Source organism: Clarias gariepinus, chromosome 10, assembly GCF_024256425.1.
Source record: "Clarias gariepinus isolate MV-2021 ecotype Netherlands chromosome 10, CGAR_prim_01v2, whole genome shotgun sequence".
Classification (NCBI taxonomy): domain Eukaryota; kingdom Metazoa; phylum Chordata; class Actinopteri; order Siluriformes; family Clariidae; genus Clarias; species Clarias gariepinus.
This window is the reverse complement of record NC_071109.1, coordinates 24,070,928-24,092,704: the sequence shown is the minus strand read 5'-3', so window position 1 is coordinate 24,092,704 and position 21,777 is coordinate 24,070,928. Positions and strand designations below refer to the sequence as shown.

Below are 21,777 nucleotides of genomic sequence, written 5' to 3'. Positions count from 1 at the left end.
ACTTTTCCATGATATTCTTTTTTTATGTTTAATAGGAAGTTAAAGCTACTTTTGTATTAATTAATATACAAAATCTAACATTTCGGTTAATGTATTAAATCTAATTTTAAATTGTCATCTCTTTTACTTACACTGTCATGATTCGGGCTTTTTCTACCGGAATGTGACTTTGCATGATTTTGAAGTTTGCAAAGTACACAATGATCTGGGCATGCAATTTGCATTCTGTTGTGCCTATAATCCTTTCCTACTTGTTTGTCATATTAGCCTTGTACAGAATATATACTCTACCTTTTGGTGTATATAGACTGGTATGTAATTTTTTGAAGGGAATATAAAATACAATAATCTTCCCACATAAAAAAACATATTATATTTTTATCGTATTGTGTTTTATTATTCAGGCTTAAAATTTTTCTTTAAAAGTTTCTCCATACACTTCCCTTAGTGAGCTAAAACCTTTGTGATTTAAGATCAAAGGAAAACAAGTCTAGAAAAAATAGCAGCATAAGCTCTATAATAGAAATTATTTAAAAAATTAATTATGTGTATTGCATGGCAAAGATTTAGTACAGTAACACAGTGCATCTCAAAAATTGGAATATCGTGGAACAAATTGTTTCTTTTTATTATTCAAAAAGTAAGACTACATTCATTACAGTTAAGGTGACATATTTCAAGAAGAATTTTGAAGAATATGGCTTTAAGCGGCACCATGGCTTAGTGATTAGCCCATTCATCTTGTACCTCCAGGTTCCGGGTTTGTTTCCCACCTCTTGCTTGGTGGGTTTCCTCTGGGTACATCGGTTTTCCTTTCAAGGACATGCAGATTAGGCTAATTGGTGTTTCCAGATTTCCAATAGTGTGTGAATGAGCATGTGTGTGTATGTTTGGGACAGGCTCTAGGCCTCCCATGCCACTGTACACAGAATAAAGTGGTATAGACAATGATTGAGTGAGTAAGTTAGTGATAAATGAGTATGGCTTACAGCTCATAAAAATTAAAAAAGCAGTATATCAGAAGTTTAAGTAAATTACTATTTATACGATATAAAAACCACATATTTCTCAGTTTTGTTCAGTACATGCAACCACAATCATGTGGTCATAATCAAGTCACAATTAGACTGCTGACTTGACAGTTGCCGAGATCATCGATCGTCAATGAGGAGTTTTAGACTAAAAGTGATTTAGGAAACTTCTCAGAGCAACTCTGTGTAAGGAAAGTACAAACCCTCCTCTAAGTAAGGAGGTGTGGTTGACCCTGTTGCTAGGCATGAAACAGCAATTTAAGGACTGTGATTGACTGATAAAAAATCTGTAAATGTTTTAAAATGTGCCCTTTGTGAAAATAGAATATATGATAATAGAATAAAAATCATAATGTTTGTACATAAAGAAATTTTAGATTTATGAATGCAGGCTACTTTATGCAAAGTTTTTTATAGGCTAGATATAGGCTAAGTTAATTAAAACAGCTAAACGTTGAAAATATGTCCACTTTTAAAACAACCAATTTCCACACAGTAGTAACTATATTAAAGTTTCTTACATCTATTTACCATACTGATTTTATTACTCGTAATCCATTTCAGATTGATAGGAGCAAAATGGCTCAGCTTTTACCAATTTACATGATTGCAGGACAGTCTATTTGCACATTTGGATGGTATGTAGCCAACAATCCAAGAGAGATGGAAGGGAATAAAAGAATAAAAAATAAAAAAAATTGGACAGAAATGCAGTGTTTACTTTTATGTTTTGTGTTTAAAGAATATTTCTTCTTTTTGCCATTTTGTCCTCTGCTATAGAAACTCTTAAGCCTCTTTAAAACCTTCCTTTTCGAAGGTCTTCCGCTGTTTTTAGGGCTAAGACGTTTTGTGAATTATTTTTATCTTTACTAAGATTTAGTCCTGAATTTAAGGGGAAATTAAGAACATGTCCTAATTATAATAATTTTTACGATTGATCATAGGTTAGAATATTCTAAGAATTTTGAATACTGGATTTCTATTTTTTAAATCATAATCATAGAAATCAAAATATATATATTTTTTATTTACATGTGTATGTGTGTGAGTCTAGAATATATTAATGTTTCATCTTTTGAATTATGGGTTTAAGTTAATTTAAATCACAAAAAAAAAACTTTTTCATGACAGTTTAATTTTGCAAGTTGCACTCTACATAGTTTATAAGGAAGTTATAGTAACCAGCTTTGTACAAATTGCATTTTAATTGATATACAAAATCAACAACATTTCAGTAAAAAAAATTAATTAAATCTAATTTAATTCAACTGATTGAAATAGATTTATCTGAATCACTTCTCTCTTTCTATTACACTGTCATGATTTGGACTTCTACCTGAGTGGGACTTTGCATGATTGTCAAGTTTGCAAATTGAGCAATGATCTACGCATGAAATTTTCATTCTCCCGAACTAGTGGCTGTAGGTTTGCCTTACTTGTTAGTAATATTAGCCTTGTAGCTACAGTGTAAAATTCTTAAAAAGGCTTAAAGGAGAAACTGTATACATTTATGTTAAGATGAACTACTCCTTAAAAGCATTGCCAGGGGTGTGTGGGATAAGTTCTGATTTTTTAAGCACTACTTTACAGATTTGTGGAATTATTATTATTTTTTTTATTATTATTATTATTTATGAGAAGCCATGTCACCCAGCTGTAATAATAATGTAATGAGGGCTAAGTCTCTATAGTGCAGTGTAAGGAGGTTACTATCGTAAAAACCTGAGCCTGGCCTCTTCACTTGTTATAATCATTCTTGACATTCCTTATTCTGGAAAAAACATTCCAAGTCATTCATCACCAGCATTATTCCAGATGGCCAGGTGGATCTCTAAACATAGCAGTCTTCCACCATTAACATTAAACACATTTTCTCTTCTTTCTGAATCCAGTTACCATATAAATTTAAAAGGAATAAAAATTTTGAATAATAGAGTATCTTTCACTAAATTATCAGTTTGTGCAATGATCGGTGGTTATGTTTGCTGCTTACAGTAGATGACTTAATACTGCACTCCCTATATATTCCAAGTTATAACGCTGTCACTTTATTTCAGTATTTCTGTCTCAATACGCAGGAGGGCAAAATATAAAAATGTAGGTTATCGATATACAGATATATGACTTATTACATCTATAATATAGATATGTGCATTATTAACTGAACCACATCAGTCACTTTCAGGGAGAGTGTGTTTCAGATACCAGTCAGATATTTTATTTTAGCAAAACAAAAGAAATGGGATTTTTACTTGAGTCCCTCAGTCTAAATGCTGTCAAAAATCACTCCATTCAGTCCATTTGGAGAACACCAGAACCAATGGATCGCGTTGCTGAGACCACTTGACGCAAATACCTACTGTATATGAGAGAGCGAGAGCTCAGGCGTGCCTGGAAGGCATTGGAAAGAATGTTATCTCGAGCCCACAGAAGAGTTTCAATGAGCTGTGGCACAGAGATCTCTGGAACTATACAGGGGGCTGGACATCGTTCTACCAAAAATATTCTTTCAATTGCTGTGTTCATAATAATGGTGAAGTACTATCTAAAACATCGGCCTATCTGTCTCCAAAGAGTATTTGGTAATTCTGAAGGCTATGTTATGAGCTTTAGGTTGTTTTGATACTCAGCAAACCATTCAGTATGCTCTTGTGTTTTGTAAATAGAGAAATTGTCATCCACAAAAACACCACTTTACATTAGGACAGAAATCTTTACTAAGGAAAAGAATTTTGCAGTTACTAAGGCAACAAGTGGACCCAAACCATTCTCATCTGCTCTTATCATCTATATTGCTTTATATTGTATACAGGATCGTAAGGGCCTGGAGCCCACTAGGAGACTTGGATCATGAGACAGGATACACCCTGGACAGGGTACCAATTCATCGCAGGGCACACACATACACATTCCTTCAAACACTATGGGCAACTTGGGAATGCCAGCTAGCCTAACCTGTGTTTCTTTGGACCGTGGGAGAAATCCGGAGTACGCAAAGGAAAACCGTCAAGCACATGGAGAACTTGCAAACTCTATGCACACAGAGGCAGGAATCAAACCTGGACCCTGGAGGTGCAAGGCAACAGTGCTAACCACTAAGACACCGTGCATTCCCAAACAATTCTAGCAAATAATAATAATAATAACAATAATTTAAAAAAGCATCTCGCTGCATAACAAAGCCAATATATCTTCAATTTTATAACAATGTGTTCAAATCCAGTCCTTGAGCCAGTATTCAGGACAGTCTGTAATTCACCAACACTTCAAACACCCACTCACTAACCTGGCAATTAACAAACTTCTTGTGTTCAAGTTGAGCAGAAAAATCACCAATCTCTGCTAGACACTGGCCCTCCAGGACGGGATATGAACACCCATGCTATATGCTCAACTTACTATTGGTAAATAATAATAGTATCTGGTCATTAACATTATATTTAACCATCAGACGGTTATAAAGTATGGTATTTCAACTTAAACTTAAACCTTTTTTCTAATTTAGTTTGGTAGGTTATATTAAAGTCATATCATTGTTTTTGCTTATCCACATTGGTCCTAGCATGACTGTGTGCCATGATACGGGTCAAATAAGTTCAAGCCAAGACAGTCACTGATCTTGGATGGAATTAGCTTGTATCTTTGGCTTATCAAAGTGTGAAAACAAACTGCTTAATGTCATTGCAGTGCTGTTCATCTTGCACACAGCAATGTAAACTGTGATTTATCAGATGGCTTGTCACTTTGTTATTTTGTCCAATGGATTCGGGGCTTGCTGCTAACTGAGACTCTACAGCTGCTAGGCCGTGGAAAGTTCCTTTGCTCACACAGAGCAACAACTGCGTTTTTATGTCAGATTAGAGCCGTCGACTATAAATAGACTGCGTTTTGACAAAAATTAAAGTGTTTCAGATTCCCTAGATGGCCCCGAGCAGAGGTAGGCTATCACATTGATGCTTAATATAAACCAAATAAGCAGGCCAAGAGACTAGAAATAGATCATGGTATGATCAGGCAGAAGTACTGTGACCTATCATACTGTATCTTACTGCTCCACAATAGTGTGACCATTCTCGATGGGTGAAGTTCAAACTCATAAACAAAACAGCCATCTATGAATTTTTATATATGATCAGTTTTATGTAGTGATCAAATTTAAAAATATTTATGCATGAAAGTTACATTTTAGTGTCTATGTTAGTAAATCATTCAATAAATGTGTATGTGCACTGTCAGTGGATTCTACATCTCTGACCCTACCCCATTGTTAAATGTTCAAATCCATAACAGCATGATTAAAAGAAGATTGAAGAAGTATGGTGTGTTTAGAAGGGTTGCCAAAGAAAGCCTCTTCTGTTTTAAAAGAACATGGAAGCGCAACTATGAGAAGGAAATTCTGAGAACAACAAATTCGAGATAAGATTATGACCTGCTGTGAATACTGACCTATGAAGCAACTTATCTGTATGACCTGCTGTGAGACCTGTGCAATACTGACCTGTGCAATACTGACTTAACTTATTTACACATTTATATATCAATACTATACTCCGTACCCCACGTGGTGATTATACCTTATACATCACTATACAATAACTGACTTATTAATTACTTTCGTCTTGACTGCAGTTGTACGGTTTAATATAGTTGCACTGTAAAGACTGTTCTAATTTCGCTGTACTTATGTAGTATAGGTATATACTAATATATGTATAGTTAAAAAAAGTTCTTAACAGTCTTTCAATTTGTTTTAACATTTAGAGAGAAAAAACTAAAAAATTCAGTGTAATTCTGTGCGAAAACACTAGCAAACAAGTGAACATTAGCAACTTATGTGAACAAATCCTTTAAAGTATGACCAACTATAACGGTAATTACGGTAAAATTCAAATATCCTACGCGCTTTCAGTGCATTTATTTATTTATTTAGAAAAAAACAGTGTCTATGTCTTGCTAGGTTGGTTGTTTTGTTCGGACGTGCCTTTGCTGCACTTTATGAGGCTACTTCCGGTCGTGCTGGTGTTTTGTTAATCTAATGCTGGTTATTAAAGTGTTGCGCGTCGCCGCCCCGCGCGTGCACTGTTGAGTGGGGAGGTGAGCTCGTGCAGCTGCACTCTTGTGAACGCGAGGTTAGTTAGTTAGGTACTCGGGCAGCTTTCTGTCTCTCTCTCTCTCTCTCTGGCCTCTTTCAAAGCACAGAGGCGGCAGGAAAGGCATGGGCTGTCACAATAGCAAGGTGTGTGTCCACGTCCGCCGTAAAAAGGTACGTTTAAAAACATTTTCAGTTTGGTCGCGAGCTAAAGTTTGAATGAAAGCTTGACTTGAGTGTGATCAGCTGCCCAGAGCACGCGCAACTGGAAACGAGCTGTTGTTGCTCCTCAAGCTGCTGATTTTACTTCCTTTCTCGAAATAAAAGATGTCAGGTTTGTGTGTCTGTGTGAAAATATGCAGTTTCAGTTTCACATCACCGTGTCTTGTGCATATTTATAACTAGAAACATATGCTGTGACTCGGAATTAGGCGACGGAATGTTTTTTTTTTTTTTTTTTTTAATCTGGTGTTTGGTAATCTGCTTTGAATTTGGTCTTTGATCTTGTGTTGAATAATTTCCCATCAAATCTGCATCAGGCTGCCACTTGCTTCTTCCACACTTTACAAGGCTACTTGTCACAGCCAAAACAAACTGTAATACAAGTAATGCCCATAATCACAGTTTTTGTTTTTGTTGTCTTTTACTTTTGTGCTCTTGCAACCCATATACTGTACATTCTGTAACTTTTGAAGTTATTGATGCATTTAATCTTCCATGCCATCCTTCATCAAAGACTTAGAAAGGGCTTGATTTATATTGATCATTAAGATTGATGTTAGATTTGTGTGCGATCTGCTCTGGTTTCCACATCTGTACACGTTCTAACATGATTTGCAAACAAACTGAAACGTTCATCAGCGCATGTTTGTGTGTGTTACAGCTGCTTCGCTCGCTGTCCTTTAAGGGCCTGTTTGTTTGCCTGACGCAAATTGAACTAGTTTTAATCAGAGTTTAGAGACCCAGCTGTGTACTGTGGTGTGTTACAGATTCCTTGTAGCATTTAACGACTGGTTCAAACGAAATAAACAGCGCTTGTCCATTAAGCATTAAAAACGCTTATGTCATTGACAAGGCTTAATCTGTTCAAAAGCTTAAAGCTTAGCTGACCACTTGAACCAAATTTACAAACAGGCCATGCTTTGAAAATGTTTAAAAGCAGTATGAGTGGTTGACATGACCAACTGGAAAAGTGTGAAAGTCCTGTATAAGCAAGGGAGTGTTAGTGAACCCCGCTGTTCATAATGTAGCCAAAACAACATGGGATAAAAAGTAATAAAGTTAAGGGTTCGTTAAAGATTTTACAGCGCACTTCAGCCAGTCAACAAATGTGCCATGTTATTTCGACCTGGCTTGAGCAGTCTTATGGTAGGTTCTGTGAACGGCCTTTAAAATACTAAGTGATGGAGGTGGAGTTTTCTGAGTGTAATGACGTAATCTGAGTTGTGGTTTTAGATTTACATGCTTCAGTTGTTTCTGACAGATGGCTTCATGGAACACTTAAATCTGCTGACAGGCTTGTCAAGGATTCAACCTTGGCTCTTCCTTATTACATGATTACTTAATGCATGCTTCTCATAAGAGTATGGATTCCACATCGACTTGTCTGTAAACTGCAATTATGATTCACGAATTATGATAGAACCTGTAAAAACAGAGAAACGGGAGCTCGACATTTCCTCACAGAACTGTGTGAAGTTGCCAGTATGTGAGACATCTGGCATGGTTCGAGAACATTTCGGATCTTGTCCATGCATAGCGTTTTTAGCTTTGCCACAAGAGCTTTAAAACTTTAAATCACCTACAGACAGCAATGGCCTTGAGTGGTCCTAAACATTCACAGTCGCACTACACATTCTTGCAGATGACATGAGAGTGTTCTCTTTGGATTTATAAATGAGCAGCTGAATTTCGGTGCGTTAAGGCAAAAAATAAGCCAATAATCTTTCAATTTCCATTTTGTTAAATTTGTTCATAGTGGTAAGGTTTTGAGTAGATTTAAGCAGGATCAACATTTTATATCACTTTCCAAATATTTCAACAAAGTTCCCCTAACTTTCTGAAAGCTGTTTTAAAAGCTCTACAGAAAGGAAATACTTAGGCATATTCTTTATGTACAGATTATTGAGTTAGCTGGATTGGATTGTTGCTGGAGGTGTTACCAAGATAGAGATCACACAGGCTCAGGAGCAGTCTTATGCAACTTGAACAAGAATGAATTGTTCATTTATTCATCATATTAAACTAGGCTTTTGTTGAAAAAAAAACATGCCCATAATACTTTATTGAATGTTTCTAGGTCAGATTTATGGATTTATGCTTATGGATTTTTTTTAATGAATTGTTATGGAGAAGGTGTGAGACAGTACCACAGCCAACTAAATATTGTGTGCAAGAGGAAAAAAAGAAACTTTTCTTGGCCTCCCCCAGCTTCTCATTAAAGGAGGAGTCGGTGATTCTAATCCAATACACATTTTTGTCAAACTCAATATTTCTCTATGGTCCAGTAGCTGTTCATTGTGTGTGTTTGTGAGACGGCTTACAAAAGAAATCCAGTGTTTATACACAGCCCTGGATTTGTACATTAATCATAGAAAGCAGGGGAGGCAGTGCCACACAACACTTAAAAAGTGGGGGTCGGGGTGGGGATTACCAAGGAAGCAAGCAAGGAAAAGGTGTATTTGTTTGTGGACCTTTTACACTATTGCAGACTCCTCCTTTAATTAATTGCTGATGTAAGGATATTTTAAGTTAATGTTTTTTCTCTCCCAGTGATGGTTACTAGTGATGCACCTAGACAGTCAGCGGTTTAAGACTTAAAGTCAGAAAGTTCTCAGTTCATGCTCTAAGAGCAGTTTGTCCTAGTACCCTAAATATTTATGTAAATCTTTGTTTGCAAAGTTGACTGTAATTAATGCTCATTAATGCTCTTGTGGCTTTATTTTATAGTTTAATATGATCTTTAGGCCTCACAAAGTGCAGGTCTCACAGCCGAGATACAGTGACATTTAAAAATTAACTATTGAGGCATGTTACCGTAAAGCCTGATTTAGGCTTCAAGTCTACCCTGGGTCTACGCCATAGGCTATGCTAGTGGCCTGTGGTGTTGTAAGCACCTATTTATGTGCGCTGGTGTGTTTATTGCTTCGCAATTACATCGACAAATCACTAGTTGGTGGTGGAGTTTATGCCACTGTGTTAAGTCTCTTCTCTACTCTGTCAAGTGTTTTTTGGTATACTACAAACAATGGCACTTAAAACTTAGCTAATCTTTTGCTCAGACTCAAACTCAGTCAAACGCAGTCTGTGAAATGTACTGTGTAAACAGAAATGTACACAGACGCATAGATCAGCTGTAGGAAGTCACGATTTTACCAGCACCAATTGTTTTTTTTCTCAGCCTGTTATTGTCAGACTCAACCTGAGCCACATTCATGGCAATGGCAAACTAGAAGCTAGACTCATTAATTTCTCAGAATGGATTTCTAAATACACCATGTGGCCAAATTTACGTAACGTCTGACCAGCACATGAATATGTGGTTCTTGACCAAAATGTTGCTTTGGTTTTGGAAAGACAATTATATCGGATGTCTCTGTATGCTGTCACATTAATTTTTAATTTCCCTGGACTTAAAGAGCCCAAATGTTTTGTAACATGACCATACCCATGTTCACAAAGTGAGATAGAAGACATGGTTTGCCAAGGTTGGTAGAAGAACTCCAGTGGTCTCCCCTGAGCCACTGAACTGGAATAATGCTCTTGGGGCTTTTCATAAATCATCATAACTATACTCCAAATTTTGGTGGAAGTCCTTTCCAAATAAGTGCAGGCTGCTATAGCAATGGTTAGAATTTTCAACAAGCACGTCTGGGTGTAATCGTCATGTGTCCACTAACTTTTGACTATATGGTGTATAAGATGTTTCCTGGACAAGATGGGCTTTTTCAATTTACTGTAGTACCTAAATATTTGACGCTCCGCCCCTTATCTTTGCACACACAGCATACATGTGGGTGATAGAGCTTTTTTTTTTTTTTTTTTGAGGTAGGACTGAAAGCTGGCTTTGTTTGTAATTTGAGTTTCAAAACAGGTGGCTCCTTAGATCAGGCTCAGGTGTAGACTTAACAATAGCATATTAGAAGAATTAGACAACTCAGACAAACCTGGGACAAACAGATTGTTTATCAGGGCTAATAAGTTGTTGTTTTTTATTATTCATAGCTGTCTAGCAACCAAATCGGGTCACTTGCATTGTTTTCTCCTATTTAACAACCGGAAGAAGGAAAAACTGCTATTGCAAAACAAAACCAGCAGTGTTGAGACATCTTTTGACTCGTGTGCATTACTCATTTTAAATCCAACTGCCTGCTGCACTGCATTCTTTGTCCCAGTCTGGATGGTGGTAGGATCTGTTTTTACTACACAGATTCTTTAGTTTGCATGGATTGCAGACAGATCAGGAAAACAAAGGGATGGAAAGGCGCTGACCAATTCAGGTAAAATAAAGCGCAATGCAAAACTATAGCTCTCCCACTAGCACAAAACAGTCACCACCTATTTAAATATATCGAAATAAAATAAAGCAGACAAGACCATAGTTGGAAAATATATATATATATTTAAAAAAAAAAAAAACGAAATGCTTACCAACAGTGTCTTAAAAGGCTCGGTGGGCTGCTTAATGAATTAGTGATTCATGATTTTTGTTCTCATTTAATTCATAGGAAATTAAGATTAGATTTTTTTTTTAAACATGGATTTTTAAGCCTAGTAATTTGCTCCTGATTTGGTCCAGTGCTGTGCACAATTTGTGCTTTATTATGCCACAGGTTAGGATTAGTGTGTTTGCAGACACTTTAACCTTTGGGTCTTTAATTAAACATCTTTAATAAATGATCTAACAAAAATTGCATGCATTATAAATCTAAGACAGATTATTTTTCACCTGATGCGCACCAGGTTGTCATACTTGCGTTCATTCTATATGTTTATATGCTGTACATGGACTTATTATTTATTGCCTTTTCATATCTAATAGTCTTTATATAGAGGGGAATTTTGTTAGACAACATCTAACTAACCATTAGACAAAGGATATATCTACATTTTTGCATTTGAGGTGGTATGATATTGCAGTTCCTCTTTAAACTCTTTTCACATTGGCAGGCAGCACAGCGTCTTGTGTGGTAGGAGCAAATGATTTGTGAAGTTTGTTTAGAATTGTAATGACTTCTGACTTTTTATATTATTTTAGATTCACAATACAAGTCAATTACGCACCTTGGTGTTGTGGTCATATCATATCGGGTGGTCTAGGTGATGCCCATGCATAATAATATCTCCAATATTGGAAAAAAAAAAGATTTCCAGGCAATTTTAGTGTCTGGTGGATATTTTAGGACATAAATTGAAAGAATAGTCTATAAAGCTTTTAAATTGTTGGATGCTAATTACTCAGTAATGAACGAACCCTGAGGCAGGTTTGTGTATAATCGATGATTTATGCTTACGTATTTACTGGGTGGTAATATTTTATATTAATGTACATCCAGATAAGAGGAACACTAGCAAGAAGGGAGAAGTTAGAGAAGAGATTGTTAGCTTAAATTTATTTTCAGCCATAGACTTTATACTACCCTGGTACTAGGTGTACCCTGTCTCGGGTCCTAAGACTTCTGGGCTAGGCTTCAGGTCCCCGTGACCCTGAATACAGGAAAAAGCAGTACAGGAGATGAGATGAGAATTTATACTGCAGTTAAGTAACCAAATGCTATTTTTAGTTCTACAAGGAATTATTGAATGCAGATGTTCCTTTGGTGTCTTGAATACATTCCAAGTGAACTAATCAAATTAGGTTTACTGTGTGCTGGGTTAAACTGTTGTATTTTAATTTTCAGATATTTGATTAAATAATTTCTGAATATCATTATATTATATTGAACATATGTTAATTTTTGGAGGGGTGATTTATACCCAAACAAATAAGCATTCAAAAAACACACATTTAAAATTTACCATTTAGGTTCTCCAAAGGTCTAAGGTTTCTTATGAGGTCTTACTGTTCCTTGAGAATTTATTATCCATTTCCATAGTAAGCTTACCATAACGGACTGAGCAGTGGATGAACAGTTTTCTTCTGCCACAAGAGGGCTATTTTTTTCTGCTTAAAAATTATATAAATATATTTTGATTTTCATTAAATGCATCCCTGCTTTACATAATGACCAAGCTTCACTTTTGTAAATTTTCTTATAAAAGTCTTTTCTTTGTCTCTTCTCTCAAGAAAAAACAAGCAAAGAATGAAACCCCTCTAAAGGAGATCAACAGCGCTCATGATGGAAGTGGTGAGTGGTTTCCTGTCCCTGATGTCAGATCATGTTAATATGATGATGATCCTTTTAGTGAGCATTTGAGAGCAAAAACATGTTTTCAGTCATTGTGCAAATTGATGTTGTAGTTATTGTATAAGCGTAGACCATTTTAATTCTGTTGAGATGCTACTGGGAAAAAAATTGCTAAACTATAGAACTAGACTAGCACAAAATAGCACAATAAACTATAAAATTATTTTTTGTTTACCGTACCAAAGGATATGTCATAGGATATGTTTTGTTTTTTGTCTGAAGGAGGCTAGGCTACACTAGTCCCGTGTGACCAACTAACATTTTAATTCTGTGTGAATATTTTATCGGCAGTCATATTAGCAAAATGATCCAAACATGCAATGCAAAGTCTTAACATTATAAGAATGCCTGATATGAAGATTAATGTAGAAGGATTCATGTCCAGTCTACATTTTCATCGCTCATTCTTCAATCGCTACAATTTCAAAGTCATGATTTGTCCTGGCTCTGGCACGATCTTTCCTTATGAACTACAAAAGAATGGGTAAAATGAAAGAGCGTTTAATAAAGTCATTGAAATAACTGTCTGTCACAATACTGGCACTTTGACATCATGTGACATGCTACTGCAAATTCAGCATGCAAGCATTGTCGTAGCCAAACGTATTAAGGAGTACCATAGCTCAACCTAGGTGCTACTGTAGCTCATGTAGCCTGACACAGCCTCCTTTAGGTGCTACCATAATTACACATTAGCTCTGTTGTAACTCTCTTATAGCTTTCCGGGGGTTTCCATAGCCCCTTTGCTGGCTATGACCGCCTAGGCTTGACTATGGAGGGGCACAAGTTTCCATATATAGGCTTATAGAAACATAAGTAGCCCTACGGCAGACAGTCATAAACAGTTGTTACACAGCTTATGTCAAGAGGCTACATATCACTTTGAGACTCCCCTGGAAAGTCATCTTGCCACACAACTATCCCAACACCTCACAATTTGTGAATTTCTAGTCATTCATTGCAGTTGTCCTGATGGTGGGAAGTGGGCATTAATAGACAGCACAACACTTAACAGGACATAAAGCGAACTAGACCATAGGTTTACACACAAAGTAACTCTCTTTGTTATTGTGCAAAATAAAAGCAAACAATTTGATAGCTTAGAATTTAGTCATACAGAGATGTTTTATTGTTTTATGGTGTAAATTAAGACCTTCTGTGGCTTACTATACTTTTGACGCTTGCCAGGAAAGTGCCCATCTGAGGAGAAGGACTCTGGTCCAGTGTCACAGCTGGAAAAGTATGAGTGGCAGCTGAAAATCTTGGCAGAGGTCCTAGCAGCCTCAGGAAGTGAAGAGCGAGATCAGCTCCTGAAGAATCATCAGCATGGTGATATCTGCTTGCTAGTGCACACTATCACAGAGATGGTAAAGCACTTTGAAAGTTTAGTCTTTTAATTCAAATTCACAAGTTTAGTCTTTTAGTCCACAATTATTGGCACCTCCTTGTAAAGATTAGTACCTTTTTTCAGACATACTTTTTCAGAGAGTTCTATCCTTTCTCTTGTGCACGCTTCTCTTCACCTCACTCCGGTTTTCAGTGAGGTTTGGGTCAGAGAACTAAGATGGCTATGGCAGAAGCTTGACTCTTTGTCAATAACCATTTTTGTGTTAATTTGGACTGGAGAAAAAAGGCTCACACCACAGAACCTCCACTGGTTCTTTTCTTTTACATCAAACCCACCTTAAGTGACTATTACTACTAAATATCAGCCCATAAAACACATTGTTTATTACTGCAAACTCCAGTCTTTACAAGGGGTGCCAAAAATTGTGGAGAGCACTGTATATCGACCAACTGTGGATTTACTGGATGGTCTGCAGATAACCCTAATTGTCATCTTGATGTGCAGAACTCATGCAAATGATAATCTAATCCTGTTTGTATGCAAACAGTTTCAACCTGACATGACTCATGTGACCACCATCAAGCTAAACAGTAGTTTAATCATTTATCTTGAGGAATCACTGCTTTATCCTAAAAATTAGTTTAATATTATCCACTGATTGTACACTTATTTACTGAAAAATGAATCTGAAAGAATTTGAGTCATGGCTGAATGTGCTATTTTGCTCAGAAAGGCCAGCAACACACAGAATGTGTTATTTAAGGCCGTTTTTCTGTCCATGTGTGACTTCTGTATTGCTGTCAGCAGAAGAAAAACACATGACTAACAAATATTTGTCTAATTTGTCATTATCATTGATAGTTTCCAACATATTGTTTTGAAAGGACACACTCTGCTTTTGACAACCTAATTTGATAACATTTTTATATTAAATAGTGTTTAAGCTCGGGTTTAGCCAGTTGCAGTACAAAGTTACTACTTGCCTCTGAATGTAAACCAGATCTTTCAAAGACAAGTACCTTCAAATTGCAAGCCATTCAGACACTGAAAAGAACAAACAAGGAGGAAGATGTCAGCCAGATATATATTGTAAAGCTGCAGCGGATAAACAAGACTCTTTCCATTACATAGAGAATTAAAAAGTAATTGGGAATATTGCCCATTTTCTGTGTATTTGTTACCGCTTTTTCCTGTTTGGGGCTGGGAGCTTTGCCACATCTGTCTATCTTCTGACCAACAAAGCCAGACCTGTTCATTGTTGCCTCTGTGGTCTTGCAAATCTTGCTCATAGACTGGAGAAAAATGCTTGCATTTACAAATGACTAATTACCAAAGCATGTCTATGAAGTGGTCTGGTTCCTTTGTTCTTTATGCAGTTCCCTGCCAGTTGTCATATCTTCTTCAAAACCATCTTACTGGGATACCAACTTCTGCTTTCAAGGCTAAACATTTTATCTTCTGTCACTGAAGCTTTATCACCTTATACGTTTAATATTGCAGGCAGTTCTTGGTCCAGTCTTCTTTGTATATAGTAAACTTTTCTTTTTCCTTCATCCACCTCGCAAGCTGCGTAGATAATTGCTGCCTTTGACATCCTTTCCCTGGATGAATACCCATTATTTGAAATACCCATTATTTGTTATACAGTATGTACTGACAAAAAGCAGAAACCATTCCCTGTGATGGATCTATCAGTTTCCCATTTGGCCCTCACGACTGATGTGCATCACTTATTAGATCAAATTACCACAAGCACCTGCAAATCATGCAGTGTTATACTTCTAACTAAAGAATCTGATCAACTTCTTGAGTGAATCTTCTAGATTTTACTTCTGAAACTCTTATTTTTGCTGTCACTTAGGGCTGCATGATTTTAATTAAAAATATATATCATTAAAAATATATATTATTTTGACCGCATTTTAAACTGTGATATATAACTATTAAATAATTGACCATTTTGTATTCACTTGTATTTATCTAGGCTAACACCAAATTATGGCACAAATGTTGATCACTTCATAATTATGTAAAGAAAAAAAAATTATTCACAGTTCATAAATTCACAACTATGTGTATAAGACAATTTAAGACATTTGTGACTAAATAATTGTGGTTCTGTACTGCAATTTCGATTTTTGTGAAATCTAATGGGCAGCACTACTGTCACTTCATATGCCGCATCTCAGCAAGAAGCACCAAGTAAAAAGCTTACCAAATAAAGAGTCTATTGAAAAGCTATATTGGCTCTGCACTGCATTGTCTGCACTCCCTGGCCATGGGCCAGGATACGAGTGCAGGTCTTCAACTTCACCCTTTAGTCAGAGCAGCAAAATGTTTTTATTCCTTTTGCGAAAGTGTAAAGCTATTACCCTTAAAACATGTAGGCCTTGTTATTTTTCATCAATTACATTACGTAAAGGTCTTTTTATAGCCCTTGTGGGTTTTTTTTGTGTGTGTATTGTCCTTTTAGTGTCTGTCTTTGTTATGTCTGTGCACTTGGGTTTTAAATTCTTTTGTTGCCACCTAGACCACTCTAGCACTTGTACTGCTAAATGACTGAATGTAAATGTCTGTTAAAAACCCTTGACATTTACAGGAGGGTTTGTCAGCAAAACTGTTTTTTTTTTTTTTTTACTCTTGTATCGTTTACTCTTGGTGGAGGGCCTGTTGTAGAAGAGACAGTTCTTGAAGTCGTGATTAATATAGAGCAATAAATCTACAGGAAACCTTCAGGTGCTTTACTTGAAGTGTAAAGACATGTGAGGTGTGTTCAGTTATTCATTCTAATAAGAGAACAAGGGAGTTCTGTTTTTTTTTCTTTTTCTTTGTTTCCTGATTCCATATTTTACCTACCTTTATGGAATGTAATGGGCCTGTAGTTTGAATGCTTTTCTTTCAAAGTACATTCATCTTCCCAAAGAGCAGTGAGACACCAGCTGAAATCTGCATGCTCGTTTGGCATTTAAAAAAAATGAAGTAAGCCAATCGGCTTGACGAATATATGGCTTGAAAGTGTTGCATATTTTTTAATCATATGGTTTATCATGGCAATAGGTAAAGTCTGAGACAGCTGCTGAGCTTGGTGCTGTTCATGAGAACCAGATGAAGAGTTGTGCAGAACAGCACCAGAGAGAAGTGGAAGGTATGTTGCCCGTAACTAATCAGCAAGCTTGCACTTTATTTATGTGCCCATATAAAATAAAGGACATGTTTTCCACCACAGAGATGAAAAACCTTCACAATGAAGTGAAGAACACTTTGCAGGAAACGCACAAAGAAGTTGAAAGTGCTCTGAAGGTACTGCTAAAGAAAATAAAACACTGCAGTCGTGTCTGTTTTAGTTTACTGTCTATGAATTATATATGGGAAGGATTTTATAAACTGTTTAAATATGTTGGGTTGCACATACCGTAGTGAAGTTTGACTGATGTTTTTGTCTGAACTCTGTGTGAACTTTGAACAGGAGCAGATTGAGCAGCTGACAGCGGACTTGAAGCTGTTCACAGAGTTAAAGCAGCGAGTAAAGGAGTCTACATTAAAAAGAGACCTTCACAGGAACATAGAAGTATATTTCATGGTTTTTTTTTTTTTTTTTTTTTGGGGGGGGCGGTTTCCCCACCAAATAAATTTCACATGATTGTACACTGTATTTAGTAAGAATGCAATATTTGCTTTGTATCTTGCCCTTTCTGTGTTAGACTCATGGTAGCCCGGGTGAATTCTGGGAGCAGGAACAGGAGAGTCTGCTGATTGTCATAGAGATGAAGAGCGAGCGTTTACAGGAGCAGGGAAACAAGCTGCGGCAGATGGAGGCCCTGGTATAAACTCCCACTCACCATTTTTGGTCAGAATGGAAACAGATGACCTCTTCCTCTTAACCAGTCAGGCTTAATTTAAAGTTCCAGTGCACCAAAATGAAGAGATGCACACTGACAACAGCATATAACGATGCTAAAGCTTCGTTTTAAGGCTAAATTCAGCTTCTTATATGTTTAAGTCTAAATTTCTACAGCTAGATTTTAAAAAGTAGTAGAATGGTATTTTAAAGGGATTAAAAAGCTATTTTTTTAAATATTGCAGCTAAAGAAACATCAAATTATACATTACATGTAATAAATGGTCAGTCTGCTATATATGTTAACTTTGTCCCTACACTTTGGCTATTTTTTTTTTTTTTTTTTTGCTTGTTTGTTTTTTAAACATACAAACCGTATACAGTCCATAAGTATTTGGACAAAACCACAATTAATTTTTTTTTACATCAATGCCCACATTCTAAGCGGTTTTTAAATGTAGCAGTCAATGTGTTTGGATGTATATTTAGACTTTCAATATTGCTTTTTATAACGACCCCTTCATTTTTTCCAAAAGTAGTTGCTGGCCAGTTTGGGCCTGTTTCATGGTTAATTTCAGGACAAAATAAGAAAATGCAGTGTATCTGGGAACTCTCAGTATGCAGTTTTAAGAGGTATACATGCCAGTGAAGGAGGCCATCATTAGACTGAAAATAAACAGCCTAGTCGGAGATATATAAAAAAAAATTTGATTGGCCAAATAAAACTGTGGTACATTTCTGAAAAAGTAAATGAATTGCACTGGTGAGCTCCGCAACACCACAATGCCCGAAAGACCCTGAAACACAATTAATGTAAAAGGTCACAGAATTATTTTCTTGATAAAGCCTATTCAGAACATGAAGCAAAGTAAAAATAATAATAATAATAATAATAATAATAATAATTGCTATGTAGGCTTAACAATGACAAACCTACCCCTTCATTCAAGTGAAGCCTTCATAAATTAAAATCTAAGGGTTTTACCTTAAAATGCAAACCAGTTGTAACATTCAAGAGCAAATCTGTCAGATTATATTTTGCCTGAAAATAAAAGATGCATAATATTCTTTAATTGTTTCTTATTAAGAGGCTTGCTGATTTGAAATTCACCATACTTACTCTAGAATGATCATTAATTCATTCATTCATTTAGTAACCCTTAAAACCCAGAGCATTTTTAACCTTTTTTTTTTTACATTTAAATATTTTAATTAATATATACATAGTATATACAGTACATGTTTTTTTGGCACAATCTAGGCAATATGATGAATTTTAACTAACTAACTATACAATGACTATAGCATGACTAAGTAAAGGATTTAAAAATGTGTCAAAGAAATAGCACAGATGTGTTTGATCATGTGTCTTTAAGGTTGTTTTTATGACAAATTAATAATTATACAAGCATTTGGTGAGTTCAACTATTTTGAGACAACATTCGCATATTCCTGCAGCAGTCAAATTTACGTGTTTTAAAAGTAATAATAACTTTAATTCTACCTGACATCCAAAAACCCAAATATACTGTTAGATGTTAACATACAATGGCAGGACTTCCATATAAGTAGTCATTAACTAATTGTGTATTGCTGACACAGATTATGAGTTTTAAGGTTAACTACTTTATTTTTGTTAGAATTGGAGTGAACCCTAACCTTTGTGCAAGACAGAAATAAACCTTTGAGAGAGCTTCAGTTCATTCAGTAACCTAGGTGCAATTTACTGTAGAGGGACCTTCACCTGTATGTGTTGTATGATTGTTGGCCGTATATTTAATTTGGGAGTTTAAATCTACTTCTCTATCATGTTCTGTGTTCAACACGATTACTCATTGATCATGCTTCATCTGTTTTTCTAAGGTTGAAAAGAATCTGGCTTTGGAGGACCAGGTCGGGCAGGTTCTCCAGCAGAATGAAGACCTCAGAGTTCGAATAGACAATTATCAAACACTCATTCAGTAAGCTGTTCTTTTGTCCATCAAACTCCCATCATGCATTTGTGTTAAATTATGAAAAATACTACTCTAGTGTACCATTTAACCTCATTCTTTAATTTATTATCCATTTAGACAATTCCAAGAAATTACATTAAGTTACACGACTACATGACTAAATATAGCCAGACATTGCATGCATATACATATATAATGGATAATATCATGATGTAAAAAAAAATTATTACTACTAAGGAAAAGGGAAATTGTAAGTAAATGTGCATTTATTTAAGAATAGAAGAGACACTTATTTGTTGACATGGAAAATGCTAAAAAAGTATCCTGTACTTTCCCATAACCATTGGACCTTTTTATTTTTCCTAACTTCTATTTTTTCACTTTCAGCCAACTGTCTAAGGAGCAGAATGAGCTGCAGGAGGTGCTGGAGAAGCAAACAATACAAAGCCAGAAACTCAGTCAGGAGAAGGAGGAGTTGCTTTTTAAGCTCCTCCACAAACAGGACTCCTGCTCATCTTTTCACATACCTGCTGTGGTTCCTACAGATGTTTCCACAAGCTGACCTGGTCTCAGCTCTACCATCTCCCACACTGGACTTAACTGACCTCACCCTAGTGTGTTATAACTTTTAGAGTTAAGCAAACTGTGCCTCTTTTTTTTTGCCTGCTGCTGCTGTTTTTTTTTTTGTTTTTTTTTCTTCCAAATATCCATTTTAAGGAAACTGTGGTTTTCATGCTATGTTGAAAGTGACTTATTACATGAGTTTTGCATACTCAACCACTGTATCAAAGTTTGTTTAATCTGACAGATTTTTCTGTATTTTAGTCAGTTTTTATTTTTTTAATGTTGGTACCAGTAATATGTTTAATTTTGGAGTACCAAATTTATATTGTGTATATATGTATTATGTCATTGTATATATGGGGTTTGCTGTGGAATTTAAAACATCACGTTTTCCCAACACACCTGTCCCACCTGCTTGATGGTTAGTCAGATGGGGTGTATTGGTGATAGTAAAAACTCCATTGTGCAGGGCTGAAGGTTTTGAGGCAGTGATGTGAAAACTGATGCTTTGTGATGTTACTGGAAAAAGGTATGTTATGTACGTTGTTATGCTTAGCATTTATGTACTGGTTGTTCCAGGAAACTGACATCAGATTTTTTTTATTATTATTATTTTTGTTCCCCTCCCCCATGCTCCTTTTTCTCTTCTTGCCTTACAAAAGCCAAAGCACTTGTTACATATTTTAAAGCATTATTTTTCTTCCCTCTTGCATTTCAGATGCACTGGCACTTTTACAACAGTATTCATGTACATGTATGTATTTGTATAAGGAAGATTGAGGGCTTTTGTAAATAGCTGGCACATGTAAGACCAGTTTGTTTGCATGTTTAGACTTTGACAATGTCATTAGTGTACATTCTGAGAACATTGATCTTTTGTTAGATGAAATACGACTAACTAGTGAATCACTGTTCTTTTGGGTTTGTTGGCAAATACAAGATTCTCAGCAAGGAGACAAATCTAACTTTACAAGAGGTGTAAGCAGTGTTGGATATAAGCTAAACGATCACTGCTTTGGATTTGTTTCCAGTGTTTCTCAGTGAAGGTGTACTTATTGTCCAGTCTTTCTTTTTTTTCCCTTCTTTCTTTTGTCCATATGGCCCATTTTCATGTTCTGTTGTTTGTTTACCTCTACACAAGTGCCTTTATGCCTTTCTCACAAAGATAGGCTCAATAAAAGCTGCATCTGAGGTATTTGTGAAATGTATTGGATTGAGTTCACAGTGATACACGTATCAGGTACCTTGGAATGGACTGATAATCCAAGTTTATTTAGTGCTTTTAGAGTTTTTAGAACGAGCGAGAGAATTTATGTAGATAGGATTTGAGTCTTGAGAAGATTTACCTTTCTGGAACTGTAGTTCTGTTGTAATGATATTTAGCCAGTAGGGGGCAGAGTGGTAACGATGAAACTGAGACACGCAGGAAACCGTAAAGATGAATTGTCTCTGCCTGTATACTGTGTCTAAAAAATAACATGGATATCATTTTACAATTTCAAAAGTTGTACGGACTGGCCGACCAGATTACCCCGTGAGCGATAA

General features: G+C 36.0%; 1 protein-coding gene across 1 annotated transcript; it reads left to right on the top strand.

The window, feature by feature from the left end:
• Positions 1 to 6,016: 6,016 nt before the first annotated feature.
• ccdc69 (coiled-coil domain containing 69) lies at positions 6,017 to 21,423 on the top strand. The gene is made up of 9 exons (XM_053505047.1): positions 6,017 to 6,294; positions 12,407 to 12,467; positions 13,716 to 13,894; positions 16,933 to 17,020; positions 17,102 to 17,175; positions 17,342 to 17,443; positions 17,577 to 17,696; positions 19,577 to 19,674; positions 20,056 to 21,423. The coding sequence occupies exons 1-9, from the start codon at positions 6,247 to 6,249 to the stop codon at positions 20,228 to 20,230; spliced, it is 945 nt and encodes a 314-aa protein (XP_053361022.1). The 5' UTR covers positions 6,017 to 6,246; the 3' UTR covers positions 20,231 to 21,423.
• Positions 21,424 to 21,777: the final 354 nt, after the last annotated feature.

What these genes read in the sequence shown, in the direction of transcription:
- ccdc69 (XM_053505047.1), top strand. Translation starts at nt 6,247, where the DNA reads ATGGGCTGTCACAATAGCAAGGTGTGTGTCCACGTCCGCCGTAAAAAG. An exon ending in TGCACACTATCACAGAGATG is followed by an intron (nt 13,895 to 16,932) that starts GTAAAGCACTTT and finishes TCATGGCAATAG; the next exon opens with GTAAAGTCTGAGACAGCTGC. An exon ending in ACCTTCACAGGAACATAGAA is followed by an intron (nt 17,444 to 17,576) that starts GTATATTTCATG and finishes TTTCTGTGTTAG; the next exon opens with ACTCATGGTAGCCCGGGTGA.